Below are 18025 nucleotides of genomic sequence, written 5' to 3'. Positions count from 1 at the left end.
GTCTCAACTCGTATGCGTTCGTGACCTGGGATGAATTTCGGAGATGGGATGACTGAACCTTTCCCGGAAATCACAAGACTGCGAATGCTTTCTTAACAAAAGAGGGGGTTTGCGGACGGCTGCATAACATATACCCGACGAACAACAATCCCCCCTCCTCTTCATCCCGCCCAGAGACTCGGATTTCCCATCCCAAAAAGAAGATTAAATTCATATTTGCGGGCGTTTTACGTCAGAATTTAGCGCTGAATCCTTTCTTTTTTGACGACTCCGGTTTAGACCTACGCGCCGGTTGCCCCTTGTCTCAATCTGTCCAAGAGCTCAAGGGTAGCGCGGCGTCACTGCTTGGGCGCTTTCGGGTCCGCAATCCTGCAGAAAGGGGACCTGGCCAATTGTGTTTGTTGCATTAAGAAGTGCTTGATTGGGGATGGTGTTCCTTGGGAGAGCCGTTTGAGTTGTGGCTGTCGTGGAATGGGTGCCTGGCCTGCCGTGGTGGGTTCAGGGACTTTGGTGGAAGGAGGGTCTTTTGGCGGCCATGGAATCGGTTGAATAAGGTACCAGGGTAGGATCCGGGCATATGGGTACGGACATTTCCAAACGTGGGACGGCAGTCGGGTCCGGGCCGGCGTAGGGTTCTGCCCCATGTGTCTCGGAGTGGCCCCGTGCTTTCCTCCGTCTTTCCACGACTTCTAAACATCAAGGCGTGTGATTCCAATACCTCCAATCCGAATCTTCAAGTCAAAACTGTTCAACTGCAGAGGCTTATCTCGTCTCTTCAGGAAATAATCGAGCAATGCGGCTGGCCGTGTGCTCGGACTACACGACTCGAATGCGAGCGAGCCAATGATGAGCCGGGGGGGACATCCTCTAGAAGTCGCGGTCCACTTAGCTGAACTCTGTCCATGCTTGAGGCTGTTGGGCTACAGTCTGATATTTCTTGCGTTCGTTTATCTACTTTCTGCTCTCCTCCATAGAGTGCAGGGACATTTCGACAAGCGCAGAGAAGGTACGTGTACAGCGGAGGGGCTGGCCTGCAGGCATTCTTTACCACGAATGCTTTATAAAGGTCCTCATGGCTTCTTTATGAGGACTTGTCGCTACTAATATGGCCGATGTGCGACAGTATTGACTTTGAGCGTTGGTATCAGGGCGGCAGGAGGCGTAAACAGTGGTAGCAGACCTGTATGTCTCTTGCACCAAAAAGAATTCTTGGCCTCCGGTCGTGAACGTAGAGCCTCCACCACACCGTCAGTTCTACGAAGCATCCCAAACACCATGACGACCACCAGCGTCGTGATATTCGACTTCAACGGCACGCTCTTCGACACGCACTCGTCCATCGGAGAAACAATCAAGCTCACCTTCGCCTCCTTCCTCCCATCCACCCCGCCGCCCGCCCTCGACCAGGACCGCTTGATCGCCGAGTACCGCCCAGGAGCACAGCCAATCGCTCATCCGGGCGTTCCCCGGGGCAGACCAGGTCCTCTCGAGCCTGCGACAGCGTAAGATCCCCGTCGCTATCGTAAGCAATAAAGGGGTGCAGGCCGTCCGCGCGGCGCTGCGGAATAATTCCCTTGATGGGTATGTGCTCAAGGATTTGGTGGGGATGATAAGACGCCCGGTGCGACGAGGAAGCCTGATGTTGGGAGTTTTACGGACGTGCTGGTGCCGAAGATGCGTGAGGCTGGGCTGGCTGATGCGGTCGCCGATGCGTCTAAGGTGGTGGTGGTTGGGGATACGGTTGCTGATATCCAGTTTGCTCGTAACATCAATTCGGGGCAAGGGCGTGCTGGGCGCGGTATGAGTACGGTGAGCGGGTTAAGTATGAGGAGCTGAGATCGGAGTTCACGATTGACAAACTCATGGATGTGATGACAATTACCTAGGCGTAGCGGTTCTTGTACATAATTACACACCACCCGATGAATCTTTCAATAACACGGCAGCACCAGGACCAGGTGAGAGGTGGACTTGTGGCTTTACCGCGCAATCTCCTTCCCCCATTCCGAACACCGACGAAGTATTCAAAGATCCTATATACAACTTCAGTGCGCGGTTGTTAACTAGCTTGCGAGACTTGGCCCTCAACTGTCGTCAACCAAAGCCGATGAGATTGGATGCTGACCGAGACACAGATTGTTTTGATGTGACCCAGTAAGTCCACCGTCCCAAGCCAGTTGGTGCTTCAAGACTGTCAGCAATCAACGGCGATGTGAAGCTTGGCGGCTCAATTGGATGAGTGGGATATTGGGGGTGTCTTGCTTACGGGGAACCGTTCTTGGGTAATCCGGAGCAGAGGTCTTGTGTCACGGGAATTTTCAGCGCGTTGTACAAGAAACACCACTACTTGCATGCCTTCTTTGTGATGACAATTGACGACACGGTCAGAATATGTGCTTTTGATCCCCTGCTACGCTCACAGGGCTAACAGATACTGGTAATTGAGCCACCTAGGCAGATGTGTACTCTACCCTTGAAACTTGACGCCAGTGGGGTACTCCAAGCTTGTGGGGTACTCCAAGCTTGAATTTAGATTGGATCAAAGAACTGATGAATATAATTGGATTGGTCGTCGTTTATCTTCCATACTGTACAAAGACTGAAAGAAAATAAAATTAAGAAACCTAGCCTTGCATGTTGCTCTAACTTCATCGCCGTCCCTCATCTCGTGCTAGCTTATCGTCACTCTGTCCACGAACCGTCTTCAGATACTTGTTGAAAGCCGCCGAAGTCTTCATTACTTGATCCAAATGCTCCCATTCCAACCGTTCCTTCCGGTGCTTGGCTAATTGCCTTGCCGTGAGTAAGGCATTACGGATTTGCCTGCCGTTCATCTCCTCCGAGGCTAGCTGATCCAAATGGCCTTCAAGCTCGGAGATGTTCGCGTCTTCATCTGCAGAATCCTCGATCATTTCGAGGAAGTTTTGCCAAATGGCTTTGCGAGACTTCTTGGAAAGATTTTCGTAATGGATTGCCACCTGGATACGTGATTTGAACGCTTCGTCGAAGTGGCCAACGCGGTTCGACGTGAGGATGAGGATACCCTCGTAGTATTCCAAGGTTCGCAGGAAAACTGCCCTTGCATGGTTAGACATCATGAAAGTAAACTGATGGATGGCCAGCATGGGGTTTTACGCTTACCTGACACCAAACTGTTTCTTTGCAAGTCGGCAAAAGTTCTTTCTTCCAAGAAGACATCGGCTTCGTCAAGCAAAAGGACTATGAAGCATCAGAAATGATTCGTGGGAATGACCGTCAAAGCGTACGTACCGCAGTCCCATAGCTTTCCCAGGTATAGAACCGTAGACAGATACTTCTCGACATCTTGAGCCTCAGTACCAATGTCACCGCAGGTAACACGGTACAGTGGCTTCTCTGCGATTTCTGCCACACTGGGAGAGCTTCAGTAAGAACTAAATTCCCTTCAAAAAGTACATGTCTCACCTCTCGGCTGTCAAGGTTTTCCCAGTACCTGGGCTGCCATGAAGCAGAACTATGAGACCGTTCCCCTTCCCAGTTATGATGTCGTCCATCCTTTTCGTCGCTGTTTGAATGTCTACGAGAGCATATATCATCTCCTTTATCTTTTCTTCAAGTACCAGACGCTTGAATGCGTTTTTGTTCCATGCGACCGGATGGAATTTATCCACGTCTAGGTCAACTAAGCAAGCGTCAGCATCCCAATACTCGGACTTTTGAATATTTCCTTATCGAGGTCATTCTTACACCATTTTTTCTCTTGGAGATTGAAACCGTGCACGGTCGAAGGAAGAAGCAGAATCGTTTCGGGTGTTATCTTGTGCTCCCACTTGATTTTCTTTGGCCAGGCATAGTTGATTGGATGCTCGGTCGGGACATGAAAATCCGGCTTTTTTGGCGGATGCATGAGCTGATGAGTAGCTAGGTCTACCATGAATCGAGATGAGTTCTTGGTTGTTTTAGCAGCAGACCACATGAGGAATCTCCGTCGAGATAAACTGAAAATTGAAGACTTACGTAGCAATGGTCGTGCCGATGATCCCAGCCAGTATAGCACCCGTAGTATCGTCCTTTCATTCTCCAAAATGCTTCGCCCCTTGAAGTCAATTTTTCAATGTCTTCCTTTTTTCCGAAGCTGACCGGATGGACCTTGAGATTTGATATGTTGACGTCTTCATTGCCAACAGGGCTCATGGTATCGCGCCACATCCTTTGTCGTAAGCTGCCTTCAACATAGAAATACGACCATCCCGTGAATAATACGTCTTCCTTTGAAATCTCTGGAGAGTCGTCCAACGCATAGACATTGAATTCGTCAGAGGCCTTCAAAATGACCAACTGATTCGGCTGAAAAAGCTTCTGCAGATGGCGGGCGTTGACGACCCCCCTATCGAACATTCTGGCTGCTTCTTCATACTCCTCTGTATAGTTTTCATTCAAAAACTCTATCAAAGGCGACAGGACTGGCCCGTATGTGTTGTCATTGGCAAGCTCGATAAGCCTCTCTCTATGATGAAAGAGAAAAGGATAAGGAGCATCCATTCCCATCCCATCTTCAACGATATAGTGACTTTCTTCGAAGGTATACTGTGCGATTTGGTCAAGTCCTTTTCGGAGCAGCGGTGATACGATGGCCAATCGCTCAGATCTCTGTGATGGTTTGTGATCTGTTGAGTCGTTTTGGTGATGAGATACCTCTCGAGCCTGATCTCTGACGCAAGTGTGTTCTTTGATGACGACGAAACAGAACTCTGGATGCTCGGATAAATAGGAATCCAAGTTTTCTATCTCATCCCGGGCTTCGAGTCTCATCGCGAAAGAAGATGCAGACTTGGTTTTGGCTACCGGTTCGTCTTCGAAAAGCGTCATGCTGTGATTGTGGCTTGAATTGCTGCAATAAATTCGATGGATAGTTTGAAAGCACGGAGCAGCTGGAACGTTCGAGTCGTTCCGTTCGTCATATTCACTCTCGGTGACGTTGCTCTCAGAGTCAGCATTTTGGTAGCTGACTTCAGCTTCCAGCATCTGAATTGTGTCTAGAAGGTAGGATATGAAGTTTGAAACGTCTCTGGACTCGTCCAGAACGTCGAGGTTGAGGTGTTGCTCTGCGAGCGTGCTCAGCGATTCTGCAAGAGAATCTACTTTGACTGGTTTCTGATGCGTGGTTGCTAAGTGATCCGCTGCACCTTCCCCATCTCCTGGAACATTGCTAATGCCATCCCCAACAGGTTGAAACGTGTTTTCTGCGCTTGAATCTTGGAGGCTGTGGCTGGAAATTGGGTCACGGGTTTCCTGCAACTTTCTTCGCCATTTGGAGCTCCTTGATGACTTCAATTCTGAGTAGCTCCCGTGTGGCCTACTCTGTCTGCGAGGCGGCTCCATCCAAGATTGTGACGCGCGTGAGCTCCCAAGGGGCCTAGGTCTTGTGTTCTTTGGTCTTATTGGAGGGGGTCTTGGAGGAGGCAGTCCTCTACGCGGATAAATTCCCGGGGGGGGGCCTGGATCCTGGAGGGAGCCGAACAGGCGGGGGTGGGGGCGGCGGCTGAAGCCCCCTTGGCATTTTACCTGAAGACGGCGTGCCTGAACGAGGTGTGAATCCCTGGGGCGATCTGGACATACTTCTGGCGGAAGTTAACGACATTAGGTCATGCCTTTGGGGTCCCGGCTGATTGGGCTCATGCAGATTGCTTAAAGGCAAGGCTTTTTGCTTCGTTAACAAACTACGACGTTTCCCACGGAATATTTACCAGGCTTACTCGAAGAATCAAATTTTGCGTTCAGGCTTGAAAGTGAATCTTGTTCTTCTTGTGCGATGTCGACGTCGCGTGAAATTGTCGAGTTCATGAAGAGTTTGCTGCTGATTTCTCCTTCCAAAATCGCGTCGTCGGTATCTGAGCTGGAACCCATCCGCCCGGGAGAGTATCGCCTACTCATGATGGACAATATTACTTATACCGTGTTTTGATCGTTCTGGACGGCGGTAGTCGGCCTAAACATTGCTGTCGCGATGAGAACAGGCTGATGTTTGTTGTGACAACGAGTGCGGGGTCCGCTTGTGTTGCAAGAGTATTTAGGAAGAAGGCAACACAATAATGGAAGATATGTAAGAAAGAAGTCTATCGGGCTATTGAGTGACGATCCGCGAATAGTTCGATGAGTTTGTGTCACAGACGGTGGTCCTCAGATTAGATGAACATGCGAAAACCTGTGAGACAGCGCTCATGCTGACACGAGCAGGAGATGACGGAGACAGATGCCTCGCTCAGGCAAGCTGTTATCAGTCGATCTTACACACGTGACAGATACACGAGACCACTTGCATATCAATATTCTAATGATTGGGCGGAGGCCGCCCACGTCACATTCAACCTGGTGTGGCGCAGCAGGGCTCACAGTTCGGGCTCCCAGATGCCACCGCTCAGTACCACCGAGCTTGACCTATTTGATTGCGCTGTGTTCTGTAATTGCCCTGATCATTTGAAGCGTCTCTTGCTGCACGAACTAGAAATATAAACGTCAGTTGGGGTCTATTAGGCCATGCTAGATCTGAATCTCGCTGTAGTTTGTCGCTGCTTCCCTCGATCTGTCGCTCGAAACCTGGGTTGTTTCATCATCATCTCAACGCGCCGCCCTCTGTCTGTATATATCCGATTCTCGTTGAAAACCTCCTCGGGGTCCAGATTCGTGAATGAGCCGAGTCTCCATGAAGCGATAACCACCTTAAGGCCCCCAGTCACCTTTCGTGACACTATACCCACCATCTGCTCAATGAACTCATCCATGCTGAAGGACTGTGCCTCCGACTCTTCATGTTGCAACGCCGCTTCAATGAGGCTCATATCAATTACAACAAACAAGCGTGAGGAATTCACAATACATCGTTCGAACACGTTAAACCACGTTTTAATCGTCATGGAACTTTTAAAATGCTGGGCCGTAAGGGGGTTAGCACCTTCAACTACAAGGCCGGGGTTGACTGTGATGATTTGGGATATGAGAGATCGAAGGACTCCGGACACAGACACTGGCTCTGCTGTCTCGCTAGACACGGTTGTAGTTGATGGAAGAGCCCAAACAACTGGGTATTCGTGTTCAAGGACGATGTCGATAAAGTCTGCGGCAAAATCGAGCGCACTCGTAGTGACACCCCTCTCTTCTGCAAGTAATAGAGAGGAAGTTGAATTGGAGACCCAGAACTTGAGCCTAGATATCGCCGGTAAAGGCAATTGAGTAAAAGACCTTTGCCGGCGACGATTTCGCATAGACCGACACCAGTCCAGGCTATCGGCTGCGATTGGAATGTCCGAGATCATTACCGCTGATCGTATGGCGTCTATCTGCGTGTTTTGAAACATTTGCTTGTGTTGCGTTTGAAAAGATAGGATTGACTGGTTTTGCACTGCGCCAGAATCAGCAGTTGTGGAAAGACAATAACTTCGGGCTTTTTGTGCTGCAACTCACAAACCATCATTTCAGTCAGTTGTGCTACCGACTGGCTGAGACCATGGACCTTCACGTGAAGGTCTCTGATCTCGGCCTTGGAAAGAGCACCAGCAAGCTCGTCTACACGTATTGACCTCTCCCTGATTTCTTCAATGATTGGCTTGAAGTTCAAGCTAAAGGGCTTGACAATGGAGGCTATAGAATGTGACAATTTTCCTTTCTTATAGAACTGGATAGCCTTGATCGAGAACTCTAGGATTTTTGCATAGAGCTGAGCCACGTTCTCTTGCATTCTTGGAGTAGAGTAGAGTAACGAGTGGAGCTCGGTTCGGGGTAGTACGTCGGCGATTCGAGAGACGGCTTTTGAAACTTCCACAAGAAGCTCCTCGTAGTTGAGAACTGCCTCGGTAAGTCAGCAAAGAGCCGGTAGAGGTGGCAAGACCAGGGCCACTCACAATAAATAGAAACTTGAAAGCACCCCATGCCAGAGATACGTATTCAGGATGATGTTGCGAGAATGTGTCAAATACCGCTGCCACATGATGAGCTTGGTTCCTGGAGAACTTGGCGTAAAATAACATCGGCCTACCCCCATAGTACAATACTCGAGACGAGCATTTTGCCAGCCAGTCTCGAACCTTGGAACCCTTCGCTTTCTTTTGGTATTCTTCCAAAGCTTTGTCAAGAGCCAATTTGACATCTTGGATTGAGTTGTGTTCTCCCAGCCGTATTAATTCACGCTCGGTTGTTGTGAGCTCTTTTCGTAGGATTCTGACCGCTTCATCGTACGCGTGCTTCGCTGGATCGAACGATCTGAAATCAAGATCATTAGCTTTCGAGAGGCATGAATGCATGCTTGAGAGGGACGAACTGTTGGTGGACGCTGTTGGTATACCAGTGAGAGTAGGGGTTGCTGTCCCCACCCCATACGAGACCCGTAGACAGCAGATTAGAAGAACTGCTAGGACTTAAGAAAGGCGCGACCGTGGTGCCTCCTGAACCAGTAAGAAAATGCGCTCGCGGATCCAGTAGAGAGCGGTCGGTTGGCTCAGATGTACTACGATGCTGAAGCTGATTCATTGTTCGCTACCGAGGCCTGAGGAGCGTTGACGAAGGGCGAGCTCCGAATGACGGTGCCGTTTGTGAAATTCAAGATCTCGCGATGCTGCCTGATCCGGCGCCCCTCCCGGCCAGCGGGCGCTTCTACAGCCACATATCCGGTCAGACGTTAACCCGAGCTGCATCAAGGTTACTTGCGAGTCCGGTTCCGCCTATGGGATTGGCACGATTGGTTCTGCGTGCATGGCTGACAGCATTGCTTTGGGTGCATCTTACTGGCTCTTCGTCATGCGCATCCCGTGACACAAGACCTCTGCTTCAGGTTACCCAATAACGGTCGCCCCGCGGTAAGCAAGACACAGCCTGCTATGATTCCGTCCTGTGTTATAGTGGTTGAATCGGAGTAGAGTGAAAACAGTTGTGGATGCGAAAGAAATGCTGGTAGAGGAAAGTCCCGGTTCCATCCATGGAGAAGGTCATTGGTTACTATTCTTTTTGAATAGTATTTGGCCTTTCACGACTAGATATTTCAGTCAGACAACTACCCGGTGAAAATAATTGAGCAAGGCGCTTTACTATATACAAGAATCAAAAGTTTCAGTTATAATTGTGCCCAAAAAGACTCATCATCCCCACAACTACATCGCCCAGTTTCCGGCGACATTGAACCCTTTACTGGTGAACAAGCAGCGCGGCCTCCTGCAGCGGCGCAAGCAAGGCGTACGCCAGGGCGTTGTAGAAGAGCACGTTGCCGCCGTTCTGGCTGAACTGCCCGGTCGCCGCGTCTTTGGTAAAGAACTCGCCCGAGCGGTAGTCGCCGATGCCCTGCAGCGTGACGAGGGTGCCGTAGCCGTGAGGCTGTACAGGTGGTAGCCGATGGTCTTGTCGGGGTTGAGGTAGGCGGTGGCGTTGAGATAGTACTCGTTGATCACGGAGGAGGAGATTTGCACGGCGCCGGGCTGGACGATGCCCCTGATGGCGGAGGTTAGTGACTTATCGTCATGGCTTGCCTTCTGTTCAAGGGTATTTGCTGGCGGGTGGGCCGGTTGGGCAGAGAGGGGATGGGACTTACTCTATGACGGGGACGTTAGTGGAGACGACTTTGTTGGTGTCGACGGTGACGACAGCGGAGAGCGTTCGGCGGTCGATGGTGCTGGCTGCGCTGAGGAGCGGCAGGGCGAAGAGGGCGGCGATGGATGTGAACTTCATCGTTACGCCGAGTTGCAATGGGCAGATCAAATGACCAGAGTTTTGTTCTCTGAAGATTCGTGACTGAAGACGTGAACGATTTGTTGCTCCCTCCCAAGAAAAGGTTGAAGCAACGAGCAGCTATTTATCCAAACTTGGCCCCCCGTGTCTGTCCATCACACAATGCGTCGTGGGTTGTTGTGCCACTTCGGCCTTTCCGCACATATGTAGAAGGTTGCATTGAGCCTGCATCATGGGAACCTTTCGGAACCAAAATTCTCATTCAGAGTTTGAGGTAATATCTACGGTGGTTGTTATTCGCTGCCGCTTCACGATGTATCACAAGCCTTCCCTGCCTCCTCTCGGAAGAGTCGTTTATCATCACATCTGGTCCTCCTCAAAGGCTGCAGAAGTATGCGCCAAGACAATTCTCCATTTGTTCAAAGTGAAGTGATACATACTCGAGCTTCTTCTGGCAGCTCGGGGGAGAGAGAGCGCGGGCCGGCAACTGTCGACACAGCATCGTCCCATTAGAACCCGTAGTCAAGGATCCTGCATGTCACAATATTACATTAGTATTATGTCTTTCTGCTATAACGAGGAATTGGGGAGTCCGGAATTTGTTTACTCCCAGACTCGTCGGTGTTTTGGTCCTAGAGTAGCATATAACCTTGCACCTCTTGGTTTTGGGGAGGCGGATATTTCCCAACACAGATCTCACTTGCCAGATTCAACATCCAACTCCCCGCAAGGCCCGCAGGAGGACGTGCGTGCCGCGCGCTACCCGAGAGAATCACGGAATCTCGTCGATCTTTGCTCATGGATACTTGTTCCGGGCACGTCTCCCGATGCAGGCAGGGCTGTTGTTATGCGATGCTGGGTTGTTTGTTTATCAATCAGTGCCAGTGGAGCTGGCAGGTCGTCTGATGGTAGACTTTGGATCTCGTGTTCATCTGATTATGCTCCGTGATCGAGATCTATGGGAAAGTGTCTCATTCATCCCGCCGTTGCGGGGATTGACGCCAGGCAAAATGGTCATCATCCAATCCATTCCTACTTACATCATAAGGATGGGTATCTTCAAAAGTCTAGCAACTCGAGTAGAACGCCTCTAGCCGTGGCGATGGGTATCATTCGTATACGTGAACCAAAACGCCTAAATCTGCCGCCCCTCAGTCTCATAGCCCGAAAGTTCTTTTACCCTTCCATTTCCTTTGCCCCTCCTTTTACTTTTCCCCCTTCCGGGCCATCATCAAACCCCCCTTCTCTAAATCATCATCCCTTGATGCATTACATATAACCCATTACACATAATCATGAAATACCCCTCGTCTCTAATATCTTACTCAACTCCTTCAGCCTCACAGGCTTCGTCAAAAACAAATCGATCCCGCTCGCGAACGCCTCCTGCTGCGCGCCCGCGGACGCCAGCCCCGTAAGCGCAAAAATGTTACACCTAGATAGCCCCTGTGCCTTTTCGTGCGCGCGGATGCGCCGCGTCGCCTCAAAGCCGTCCATGACGGGCATCGAGATGTCCATGAGGATGCAGCTGACGCCGCCGGCGTTCTTCTGGAAGTACTCGACGGCCTGCCTGCCGTCCATCGCGCTGTCGAAGACATGGCCCAGCTTCTTCACGTACGAAGCCAGGATCTTGAGGTTCAGCGGGTTGTCGTCGACGATGATGAACCGCGGCTTGTTCGGCTTTGGCGTCGTCGGTGTTGCCGTGCCAGGGTGGGGGGCAGCAGCACAAGCCGGCGCTTGGTTCGGCGTCGACGGCGAGACGTCCTTGGACCGGTCCGGCAGGGCGATACCGTCTATCGGGTTCCTGATCTCCATCGCTGAGGGCGGAGTTTGATGTAGCTGCTCCTCAATGAGGGGAAACTGCGGCTCGCTGATCTGCGAGTCTGGGGAGAACACGTCATTGGGGGTGTTCACGTCCGGAAACGCCTCGGTGCTGCTGGCGCCGGGACTGCGGGCCATCTTGGCCAAACCCAGCCCCGTCAGTCCGTGGTCGCCGGCCTCTGCAGGGGTGGCTTGATCGGTGGCCAGGGATATTGCGGTGGGTGTGGGGATTACACCGGCTTGTAGCTTCGTCCACCGCCTGAAGCTCAACATCAGGACCTTTGCTAGTTTTCTCGGGCCGATACTGTACGCACAACGTCATCAGCATTATTTTGACCATTGGTACGCAGGGGGGTACTTACGGTTGTGAGATGAACTCGAAGACAACGGTTTTGCTTGTAAACCTCGGCGAGAGAGAGAGTTGGCGTGCTACGAGGGCATTTCGGCAAACGACCACGATCGGAGTGTTTATAGTGCCGTGACGTCGATCGTACAGGAGTTGGTCCAGGTGACGGTCTGTGGAGAGGGTAAGGTCGGGCAACAGCGGTTCGGCTGACTTCTCGTCGATGGCGTGCATGTGCAGCCACTCACCGCAGAGGTGTTCAAGCAGGGTACTTTCGCTAGCCACGGTTCCGGGAAGACCCTCGAGGGCTCCGGCCCCGGAGTCAGTAGGGAAGTTCAAGAATCGGACCCGAAGGCCTTTCAGCTCGGCCACTTGGGCCTGAAATTCATTGAAGCCCGCAGACTTGAAGGGACTAGAAGTTGCGGCAGAGTGAATGGCACCATGCAGCGGAAGTCGGACGGTAACTCTGGTGCCACGGTTTACCTTACTCCATACGTTAATAGTACCGCCTAGGTTGACGACAATCTGGTGTACTAAGCTCAGCCCTAAACCTGTTCCCGCGGACAGGTTATCCTCCTGGGTGAAAGGCGTGAACAGGTGATTCTGGAGGTAGTCTTCTGAAATGCCCTTTCCCGAGTCCGTCACGACAATCTCGATATGAGCGCCTTTTGAGACAGTGTTGCCCTTTGCAATGCTCTGCAGCACGTTGATGTTGACAAAGCCGGTGCTCGTGAATTTGAGTGAGTTGCCCAACAGGTTCATGATGATACGCCGTATCGCGCCGGGCTGGGTGTGGAAAGTCCACGAGATGGCCGGGCTGATGTCGAAGTTGACGGATACGTCCCCAAGGACCAATTGCACGTCTCCATGCCTGCCGGCACTCGAAGCCATGTCCTCCATCGCCTGCATGCTGTCAAGTCTCGACATGGCGTTGGGCTCGGTGTGATCAGCGGCGCGGCTGTTGGCAAGTTGGGCGACGGACATGCGCTGATAGCTGAAGCCGGCGCAGACGCTGTCCACGACCTCCTCGGCGAGCACATCGATCTCCACGTTAGAGGAAATGCTCATCATGCCCGCCTCAATGTTTGCCTTCTCATCCCGACCTCTCAGGCCACGATCGCCAAGGCTGCTTCGCCGTCGTTTTGATTGGGATCCGATGAAGTTGTTAATCTTACTCCAGTCAAGAAGATGGTCGATCGTCTCCAGGAGGGTGCGGCCGCAATTTTCCACTGAGACCAACGTCTCGCCCTGGAAGGCATCGAGGGGAGTATCGCGGAGCAGTTCCGTGCCGAGGATGATACCGTGCAGCGGGGATCGAAGTTCGTGGGAGAGGGAGCTCAGTAGGTCCGTCTTGGCCCTTTCGACTAGTCTGGTGTTAATACGATCAACCTCGGACATGACAACCGCGCCGAAAGCGCGGAGGTAGCTGAGTTCGCCTTCGATGGTCATGATGCGCGTCGCGGTCTTTGTGCAAGCGAACCCGCCGGCGAACCAGCGCTGCTTCTGCACATCCCAAAGAGGAACGACGGCTATGCTTCGGGCCCCAGAGAATATCGTAATGAGCATGTTGCCCTCGTTCTTGCGTGAGAACGGATTGCGAACCCGTCGACGGGGTTTTTGGCTGCCCTCTCCTGCGTGCGAGGATATCAGCAAGGCTTCGCTCATCTCCTTGACAGGCGTCGGTGTCGTCTTCCCATCGTCGCCCGAGAAATCGCTCGACTGGATGGAGCCGCTTTCGTCAAAGTTGAATATCTTCCCCTCGGGGTATCGTCGCAGCAGTTTTATGAGGAACCTTTCCGATATCGACGCGTGGCTTTGGGACGGCATCCTGCCGTCGATACTCGAAGCCGAGGAGGTGGAAAAGCCGAGGACCCGACATTGCGTGTCTTCCGAGCCGACATCGCTGCCCACATTGCTCACCGGACTCCCTCTTTCGTCGCTAGACGACGACGTTGACTTGTTTGACCCCGTAGACTTGCGTCTGCTGGAAGCGGTCGCCAGACCCCCAAACGAACCTATGCTGGCGTCCAAGAAAAGCACGCTCTCGACTTCGATAGCTTCGCGGATCACGTTTGCCGCTTTGGAAAAGACGTGCTGGATCTGGACGTGGTGAATGTTTTCGCCGCTTGCCCCAGAGGTAACAGTCTTTACTGACATCTCGGAAACCGACGGGGCGGCAATTGGCTCATTTGGGATGGCCGATTGTATTGGTGAGGATTGCCTTCTGGGTAACGGCGAAGCCTGCGGGCGTATCGGTGGTGAAGCAGGGCCGGCCCCCGCGGCCTCTTCCATCGCAAGCTTGTCCTCCTCTTTCTGCAGTATCTCTTGTTGGTTCTGGTTCAGACCACCCTCGAGTGATGGATTATCCTTGAACGACTCTGCATTTGGGTCCTTCTCCCAGCCAGAAATTGTGGTCTTGCCCTCGACAAAGCTGCCCACGCCGCGAACCATTCTATCCGAGCGACGAAGATTGTCCTTGTTGCGCTTTTTGTCCAGGTAATCCATGACGATGTGGGAAAGGTCACGCAAGACGCGCGCCGACACATCGTCTAGCGACTCGCGAGGCTTGTTGTCAAAGACACAAAACACGCCAATGTTGATGCCTCTATGCGAGCGGATAGGCACCCCGGCGTAGAAACGGTTCTGCGGCGCATGACGGCAAAACGGTCTCTGAGCCGCTCTGGGATCCGCTGCCATATCCGGGATCACCGTCACCGGCAACTCTCCTTCCTTGGGGACATCTTCCGTATCTGGCGATGGAGGGACGGCGAGGGCAATTTCGCATATGCCAGCAGATCTGGGAACTGCGGTGCCGGACAGGAAGAGTTGCTCCTCGTCGGACGCATCTAGCTTGACGTTTGGGGTCAGGGCCAGCGAGGGGGTCGCTTCGGCGACGATGTACTGGTACTTGCTGTCGAACAGAGATATCAACGCGCGGGTGGCATTCAGACGCAGCACGCCAAGCTCGGCAAAGGCAGTCAGAGCCGCGTCGGGGGAGGATCGCAGCTCCGACGGCGGGACGATGTTGTTGACATCGTTGTGGACGGCCTGGGCGATAAGGGAGGGGTCATATCTGTGAGGGCATTCAGCACTGTTGGGCGGCGAGCTGGGACACCAGGCGCGCTTGCGCTGTGGAACGGAAGAGGGCCACCACCCCCGCCCTGGGAGGTGATATGGAGGATCACTGATGCAGATGGCCGCTCTCGTCAAGGGCAATTATGAATGGAGAACAACTGACCTGAAAGTCTCCCTTTCGCGGCGGCTCTCAGAGACGTCACGAGCAGTGTAGAAGCTGGCCATGACGGGGAGAGTGTATGAAGCTCCTCCACGCGCAGCAGTGCACCAGCCTCAAGGAACGTGGTCGAGAGAAGCTGCGCTGCGCTGCGCGGCGGCCAATGTTGCTGTGCTGGGGAGATGTGGAATACCCAGTGCAAGGGGGGATGGCAAGAAGAGAGAGAGGCCCACCCGCCACAGCGACTGTGCGAGAGGGACTGGAACTGCAGAGGCACGGCGTGCTCGCTTGGGGCGGACCCTACTCCGAATGCGCACCTGTTAACGGGTAGTCTAGTCCAGCCCAGCCAGGCCTAGACCGTTCGATGCTGCTTCACCTCTACGTTAGCCCCGTTGCTCCCAAGGAAGGCAAGGAAGTCAAGGCGGCGGGGTTGGGGTGGCTTGTACGACTGACAGGGGAGCAGGCACACAGAGGAAAAGCGAGCGCACATCGGTGGCGATGTTCAAACGCGGAGCGGAAATGGCGCTCAGCCGAGGCATGTACCGAGGTACCTGTCGCCTAGTTTTTGTTGGTATTCCCCAAAGTCTAATGGGTCTGTGAGATGTATGGAGAGAGACAAACAGAGAGGAAAATTCATACACACCCGGTCGTCTGATTCGATGGTTTGGCGACGATTTGCAGAGACGATAGGATGGCATGCAAATCGGCCTGATGAGCGTGTCCAGTAGAAGCACGTCAAAAAGGGAGAAATCCGTTCCACCCAAGGGATTTGCCGACTTTCCCATACCCAGGCACTTTGGCTGAACTTTGCTTCTTCGGGAACTATGCAGCCAGCCCTGCCTTCGGGCCGGGTTAGGCCGTGTTAGGCCTGCCGGTCGTAGGTAGGTATTTGTCACAAACGTCTCCCAAATCGTCGGTCTTGGATATTGTCGCAATGTTCTACGTACTGCGCACTAAGGACAGGACTAAGCGCTCTGGCTGCGTTTGTCCGCCATTGAGAGAGAGTGCATATTGCTGATCATTGATCATCCTATAAATATATCGTACGCGACTTGAATATGTACCATCATCCTTTGCCCAATTTTCAGCGTCTGATGGAAATATCATTTTGGAGATATGACGGTGTAACGACAGCCAGGGTCTATGGGATTCTCAAAATCCCATCAGATCAAGCCCGAGAGTTTACTGAGCAGGCTGTGTGTGTGGTTCTTACAGCTGGGGTTGTGGGGTTCACTGCTGGACATGCTTCTGGAGAAGCCGGGATGGTCTTGGTCCAGGTTACCCGACAGTTGGATTTCCTGAAGCACTTGCCCTAAGCTTCATAACTACAGGAGTTGACAGCTATGGTCATGCCGCGAGTGCCAGGCTCTTGGGACCGAAGAGTTCTTCTCAGGGGCAACGCTGTGGCACTAGAATCGCACATAGACATTGCGTAGTCCAGATACAATTAAGCCAAGGTCAGTAACGGGAAGCTTCCGTGCCCGGTTAATTATACGGGATTGTGCGGGCGAGTATGCCGTTTGGTTTGGTTGCTCTCCGTGTTCCACTCCCACCGCGAGCTGTCGCCCAAAGAGAGGCATAGCAGCGTAGGTGGTGATACCTCTTGGTCGACACAGAGCCCCGGCCAAAACTCGCCCAAACATGCAGAAAATTTCGTAAAATGTACCTCGGCCTTGTATAAGCCGCTTTAGCATGGTGGAGATCTGTTCTGGTGGTCAGACAGTGAGAGGCTTTCCTCTGTTGGTGTGAAAACAGCAGCGTGGCAGGATGACGGCCATGGGGTCGCAGGCTCAGTTTCCCCTCCTAGAGTCCTACAGCATGTTTCTTCCGTTAACCCAATCGCTCAAAGACTGCCACACCGCCATGCCGTCTTCCCAGGCCAGCTGGATTTCGCCACAACAGCCGTGGGACTCAGCTGACGGGCAGGAGAGGCTGCGAGTTGCGACATGCGGCGTGCCGGAGACGTGCGACTCTGTGTGTCTTTGGAAAGCACGACCAGGCTGCTAAAGAGAGGGGACGCTGACTAGGAATAAGAGCGGTAAATAGGGCGGGCGCGGCTGCCAGTGTAAAAGGTACTGACTCCTGGTTCTGGTTATGGTTTGCCGGCCCCTTCTGTGAGTCTGGACCCCCCAACAAGAATCTCCGTTCAGCGCCGAGGCATCCGCATTTTCATGCCGAAGATGGTCCCTCCCGCTCTGAACGGTCCTGATCATCACGAATATAAGAATACCAAGCACAGATTGTCTCTGGAAAACAAGATCTGGCGAGCGAAAACGTCAGATGCAGATCATATTTTCGACAGCCCAGACAGAGAAGACGCGGCAAATCCCCACCATTCGGCTGTGGATGCCTATGCCTGCCTGCAGATGGATGGTGAATTCTGTTTCGACGAATCTAGTGCTTTGCGGACTTTACTCCGCTAACACCCCCCTCGAGGGTCCCTCTCGCCTCGGAAGACACTCGAAAGACCAGCTGCTAGCAAATACTTGATAAAAACGGAGGAGACGAACCAACTTACATCATTGCGCCGGAGACGCCTGAGAAGCTCCGGTCGCCCATCAGTCTTGAGTGCGCGGCCAATCAGCAGCAGCCGCTGGCGCCGGAAGACGCGTCCGCCAACCACAGGCCGCTCTGGGTGACGCCAATGACGTACGGGCTCCTCTTTCGAAACGAGACGTGAATGGCCAGTTCACGTGTTGGGGGACCCTGAGCCCCACTCCCGCCAAGCGGGCAAAGACCCCTGCCCCACTCCCCGTTCCAATGTTGGGTACCCTGCGCAAGTCCCTTCCCTTCCTCTTCGCTTCTCCATCGTCTGCTCATTTTTTTACGTAGGCAATGGAGTGAAGTGAGTGCGCAATGAGACTGGCCGGCCTGGAGCCAGCCAATCTGCTGCTCTGCTCTTTGCGTCTTGGGGTGGTTGTATTGCTGTGCCCCCTCCT

The 18025-nt window shown here is 52.9% G+C and overlaps 4 protein-coding genes across 4 annotated transcripts; all 4 read right to left on the bottom strand.

Annotated features, from left to right (window-relative positions):
* Positions 1-2648: 2648 nt before the first annotated feature.
* On the bottom strand, positions 2649-4377 carry CGCS363_v014093 (putative 26S proteasome regulatory subunit-like protein; the record flags this gene model as incomplete). Its single annotated transcript, XM_036645942.1, has 6 exons — positions 2649-3073; positions 3142-3219; positions 3271-3392; positions 3445-3661; positions 3727-3928; positions 3997-4377. The coding sequence occupies 6 exons, from the start codon at positions 4375-4377 to the stop codon at positions 2649-2651; spliced, it is 1425 nt and encodes a 474-aa protein (XP_036488519.1).
* A 2935-nt stretch (positions 4378-7312) lies between these two features.
* CGCS363_v014092 (uncharacterized protein) lies at positions 7313-8502 on the bottom strand (the record flags this gene model as incomplete). Its single annotated transcript, XM_036645941.1, has 4 exons — positions 7313-7825; positions 7878-7954; positions 8012-8235; positions 8294-8502. 4 exons carry the CDS (start codon positions 8500-8502, stop codon positions 7313-7315), a joined length of 1023 nt encoding a protein of 340 aa, XP_036488400.1.
* A 651-nt stretch (positions 8503-9153) lies between these two features.
* CGCS363_v014091 (uncharacterized protein) lies at positions 9154-9690 on the bottom strand (the record flags this gene model as incomplete). The annotated part of the gene is made up of 3 exons (XM_036645940.1): positions 9154-9339; positions 9414-9453; positions 9554-9690. 3 exons carry the CDS (start codon positions 9688-9690, stop codon positions 9154-9156), a joined length of 363 nt encoding a protein of 120 aa, XP_036488517.1.
* Positions 9691-10983: 1293 nt separating this feature from the next.
* AHK5-0 (Histidine kinase 5) lies at positions 10984-15154 on the bottom strand (the record flags this gene model as incomplete). The annotated part of the gene is made up of 3 exons (XM_036645939.1): positions 10984-11815; positions 11874-14927; positions 15093-15154. 3 exons carry the CDS (start codon positions 15152-15154, stop codon positions 10984-10986), a joined length of 3948 nt encoding a protein of 1315 aa, XP_036488399.1.
* Between the last annotated feature and the right edge of the window lie 2871 nt (positions 15155-18025).

This window comes from Colletotrichum siamense (assembly GCF_013390195.1).
Source record: "Colletotrichum siamense strain Cg363 chromosome Unknown KSG_Cg363_contig10, whole genome shotgun sequence".
NCBI classification, from domain to species: domain Eukaryota; kingdom Fungi; phylum Ascomycota; class Sordariomycetes; order Glomerellales; family Glomerellaceae; genus Colletotrichum; species Colletotrichum siamense.
Note: the sequence above shows the minus strand (reverse complement) of the source record. Positions and strands in the feature narration are given on the sequence as shown.